Source organism: Nansenia antarctica, assembly GCF_963989245.1.
Source record: "Nansenia antarctica genome assembly, chromosome: 19".
Classification (NCBI taxonomy): domain Eukaryota; kingdom Metazoa; phylum Chordata; class Actinopteri; order Argentiniformes; family Microstomatidae; genus Nansenia; species Nansenia antarctica.
The window spans coordinates 24,106,912-24,111,696 of NC_137692.1; the positions used below are offsets into that span (position 1 = coordinate 24,106,912).

General features: G+C 45.5%; 1 protein-coding gene across 1 annotated transcript in view; it reads left to right on the forward strand.

Moving 5' to 3' along the window:
* Positions 1-4,531, forward strand: part of mcamb (melanoma cell adhesion molecule b) — a gene marked incomplete at both ends in the record, with an annotated part of 41,586 nt that extends 37,055 nt beyond the window's left edge. Inside the window, 5 exons of the mRNA XM_080549074.1 lie at positions 271-321; positions 1,056-1,113; positions 2,246-2,383; positions 3,601-3,715; positions 4,517-4,531. Of these exons, the coding sequence (XP_080405200.1) occupies positions 271-321; positions 1,056-1,113; positions 2,246-2,383; positions 3,601-3,715; positions 4,517-4,531 (377 nt within the window). The remainder of the gene's footprint in view (positions 1-270; positions 322-1,055; positions 1,114-2,245; positions 2,384-3,600; positions 3,716-4,516) is intronic.
* Positions 4,532-4,785: the final 254 nt, after the last annotated feature.

Consider the following 4,785-nt stretch of genomic DNA (forward strand, 5'->3'; position numbering starts at 1 on the left):
TCCCTCTCCCTCTCCCTCTCTCTCCCTCTCCCTCCCTCCCTCTCCCTCCCCTCCCTCTCCCTCCCTCCCTCTCCCTCTCCCTCCCTCCCCCTCCCTCCCTCTCCCTCTCCCTCTCCCTCTCTCTCCCTCCCTCCCTCCCTCCCTCCCTCCTCTCCCTCTCTCCCTCCCTCCCTCCCTCTCTCTCCCCTCTCCCTCTCCCTCCCTCCCTCTCCCTCCCTCTCCCTCCCTCCCTCTCCCTCTCCCTCCCTCCCTCCCTCTCCCTGTTTTCAGTTCCCCATACCACTACCTCTTCTACTACTACCTCTGCTACCACCACTACAGGTAAGATAACACTTAACTGGGACATTGTAACATTGTAATGGCATTAAAGGGGCAATCTGGGATTCAAACAACAAAGCTCTCCACAAGGACTCCCCACAACTTCTTTGGTTAACAGCTGAGAGATGGGGCTGGAGAAATGTAATCACTTTCTTAAAAACGTGCCTGTTACAAACTGCAATGAAAAAGCACCAGGGGCGGCAGGGAGCTATCACGTCTGCTTGACTGAGGCACATTAGCTGCTCTAATAAAAAAACGTCCAGCGCTGCAAAAATGGAAAGCGTTCTAATATATCAAACCTTAAAAATGTCTCAAAATTGGACTTTAATCAAAACTGGGTGATTAAAAATGGAAGACCAATGCCTGAGCTTAAGGAAACGAAGGAAGAGTACGGCAACTGCAACTCATCCTGGCTGTCAACCCAACGTGAATCTAATACGTAGAGTCCGCAGATGTGCTAACGTCATGCCAGGAAGTCTAACGCTCTCTCAGCTGCTCTGAGGGAAAACCCTGACCTGTAAGGTCTCTCTCTTCTTCTTCTTGCTCAATGAGATTAAACAGTTCCGGGTTGCGAAAAAAACAAATATCCGAGGAGGGCACATTGTGAGAGGCAGGGCAAAGGAACGGGGGTTTTGCCCCCTTTTGCCCCTGTGTCATCTGAAGTAGGACATGCAGTTACAACCACAGAACAGCTGTTCTCTACTCTCTGGGTAACTGTGTCCTGCTGTCTGTCTCAGTACTACCACCTGACACAGCCCCCCCCTCCTCCAGCCCCCCCGAAGAAGGTCGTCAAAGGTTTGTACCTAATCGTGACGTTTAGAATTATAAGGTTCTATCTCCATTTTGTGTCAAAATTGAGTTTTTTTTACATAATCTGATCCATTAGGTGTTTATTAATTATTTTTTTAAATGTTGACATTTTTTGAGTTAGTAATTAATAAAATACACAAAACATAATGGAATGTAAAAACTTTGACGCTCAATATCTCTGAACTACCCTAAACGGAGATAGAACCTTATCATTCTAAACTCACGTAATGTTCCCAACACCCATCCATCCCCCACCAACCACATCCTGTGCACTTGAAATGGATGCTGCTTTCACCATCCACACACACACACACACACACACACACACACACACACACACACACACACACTGGACTGCACGCCTCTCCACCTCCTCCACTCACCACACACGGCATCCTGGATGTTCTCTCTTTCTTCCTCTCTCTCTCTCTCTCTCTTCTCTCTCTCTCTCTCTCTCTCTCTCTCTCTCTCTCTCTCTCTCTCTCTCTCTCTCCTCTCACCTCTCTCTCTCTCTCTCTCTCTCTCTCTCTCTGTCATGCCACCTCCTATCTCAAGCCTGTAGGGCAGCAGAGGCTGCTGGGAGTAGGGCTGTCCTGTCTTGGCTAGTCCTCACTGATCTTTCCACCCCATTAAAGGACCCATCTCTTCAGGTTACACCTCAACTGCTCCTCCTGAGACATCTTCTGCCCCTCAGCACTGCGTCTCCTGAAGACACCCTCATTTCTCTCTCCACCAGCCACCACTGATCCCACCCTGTGCATGCCATGCACTTCCTTATGAGCTATGCTACTGTACACGCCAGTGGAGAGGCTGGTGGAGGTAGAAATCGGAGGACGGGCTCATTGTAATGGAAATGGAATGAAATGAGGAATGGTATCCAACCGTCTCATGCATTGCATACAATGAGCCCTGCCTCCGCCAGCCTCTCCACTGATGTCTACCTCCACCAGCCTCCACTGGTGCACACGCTTGCTCTGTATGGTTCTGTGTCACCCTCTGATGCTGCACGACCTGTTTCACAGCCTGTTCCATCTGCACCCTTCATTGTCTTGCACGACGCACTTTCTCCCAACTGAACTACCAATGAATGACCCGTGGTTGCGTGCACCTCTGTTTCTCTGCCACCAGAGGGCAACGGAGTCATCATCGCTGTCATCATCATCTGCATCCTGCTGCTGGCCATCCTGGGCAGTGTTCTCTACTTCCTCTACAAGAAGGGCAAGATCCCCTGTGGACGGTCGGGCAAGCAAGACCTGTGAGTCTCTCTCTCTCTCTCTCTCTCTCCCTCTCTCCCTATACCTGTGAGTCTCTCTCTCTCTCTGTCTCTCTCTCCCTATACCTGTGAGTCTCTCTCTCTCTCTCTCTCTCTCCCTATACCTGTGAGTCTCTCTCTCTCTCTGTCTCTCCCTATACCTGTGAGTCTCTCTCTCTCTCTCTCTCCCTCTCTCTCTCTCTCTCTCTCTGTCTCTCTCTCCATCTCTCTCTCTCTCTCTCTCTCTCCCTATACCTGTGAGTCTCTCTCTCTCTCTCCCTATCCCACCAGAGTGGTATATTTAAAGAGTGTGCGCCAATGAGCTTCAAATTGTCCCTTATTTTACTGGACTGATAACAACTGGTTGCCTGGCAACATGTTATGTTGGTATATAATGTAAAGGAACTATTGTTGTTGTCCATTATACAACAGTTAGTTCCGACCAAGTAATTTGATTGGACAAGAGGCATTCCATGAGTGCTGATATACAGTATAACAGCACTGGGACTTTTAACTATATGTATCACTCCGCCGCACAGATGTTCTACTAAATGACCGTTAATTAGACTACATGTTTGTGTTCAGGTTACTAGGCAACAGTCCATTTGAAGTTCAAAGTTCAGCCAATAGAAAATGCTTCACTGGCTCTTGTGACTGATATGAGAACGTTTACATTTTACCTTTAAGACATTTAGCAGACGCTTTTATCCAAAGCAACTTACAATAAGTACATTTGTTTAACTAAGTGAATATATCAGTCATTGTAAGTAAAACATCAGATTAAGAACAAGGGGCCATCACCAATCACAGTGCTTGAGGAAGGAAGAAAGCAAGTTGTTTTTTTCAGAAGGGTTTTTCTCCATCAAAGAGATATCACAGAAGGCAGCTAGTTTTCATAATCCTCTAATCACTCTACTGAGGTCACTGCACCATAGGATGAGTCAGCAGCATATTGGGTTATAAAGGTGTTATAAAGGTGTCATAAAGGTGTCATAAAGGTGTCATAAAGGTGTTATAAAGGTGTCATAAAGGTGTTATAAAGGTGTCATAAAGGTGTCATAAAGGTGTCATAAAGGTGTCATAAAGGTGTTATAAAGGTGTCATAAAGGTGTCATAAAGGTGTCATAAAGGTGTTATAAAGGTGTCATAAAGGTGTCATAAAGGTGTCGTAAAGGTGTCATAAAGGTGTTATAAACGTTGATCATCGCTCCCTCCTGCAGCACTAAGGAGAAGGCGAACAAAAACAACATCGTCATGGAGATGAAGAGTGACAACACAGATGAGGCGGTGCTTCTGCATGCCATCAACGGAGACAAGAAGCCCCCCAACGACCAGGTAGCTATGGGGACTACTCGTGACGTTAGAATTATAAGGTTCTATCTCCATTTTTGGTCAAAATTGAGTTTTTTTACATAATCTGATCTATTAGGTGTTTATTAATGCCGGTGTGGTGTTATTTTTAAAATGTTGACATTTTTGAGTTAGTCATTAATAAAATACAAAGGTTCCATCTCACAAAACATAATGGAATGTAAAAACTTTGACGCTCAATATCTCTGAACTGCCCTAAACGGAGATAGAACCTTATCATTCTAAACGGAGATAGAACCTTATCATTCTAAACAGAGATAGAACCTTAACATTCTAAACGGAGATAGAACCTTATCATTCTAAACGGAGATAGAACCTTATCATTCTAAACAGAGATAGAACCTTATCATTCTAAACAGAGATAGAACCTTATCATTCTAAGCTCACGAACTTAGTGGTGAACGTGAACAATGGTTATTTCATCAGATGGGGCTATTTTAGGTGTTTGAAGTGGTTAGTTTTTAAATGTTAGGCATCTTATGCTATTTACATGTGTTATTATTATTATTCTATAACATCTGCAGTACCAATCATATTTGATATCTGAGATGACTTAAAAGGTTAACATTTGAATTTCAATGGCATGTTGAAGGTGTTAAGCTGTCGTGACACACAATCCATTAGCACATTTACACATATTTTGTGTGTGTGTGTGTGTGTGTGTATCTGGACGTGCAGCCGTGAGAGAGAGGCGTGTCTACGGTGACTGCAGAAGCTGTTCCTGGTCCCCCCGCCCCTCCCCTGGGACCCTCCGATGCCTTGTAGCCAATCACCTGCTAGGACAACTCATCTACTGCAATCCTCCTAGAGTTAGAACGCCAACGTGTCCAATCAGAACACAGAACCCCCTGGAATGTCATCCTGTTCTCTCCCCTCCTCCTCCTAACCCCAAATGGGCTTTTCCTTCACTCCCCCATATCACAGATCTCAAAGGAACTGACTGGTCTAAAGGAATATGGTGGATCCTCCCTCTAGCCTACGCTTATACCAACCCAATACGTTTGTATCTGTTAGATGGGAGTTAAAGAGGGCAT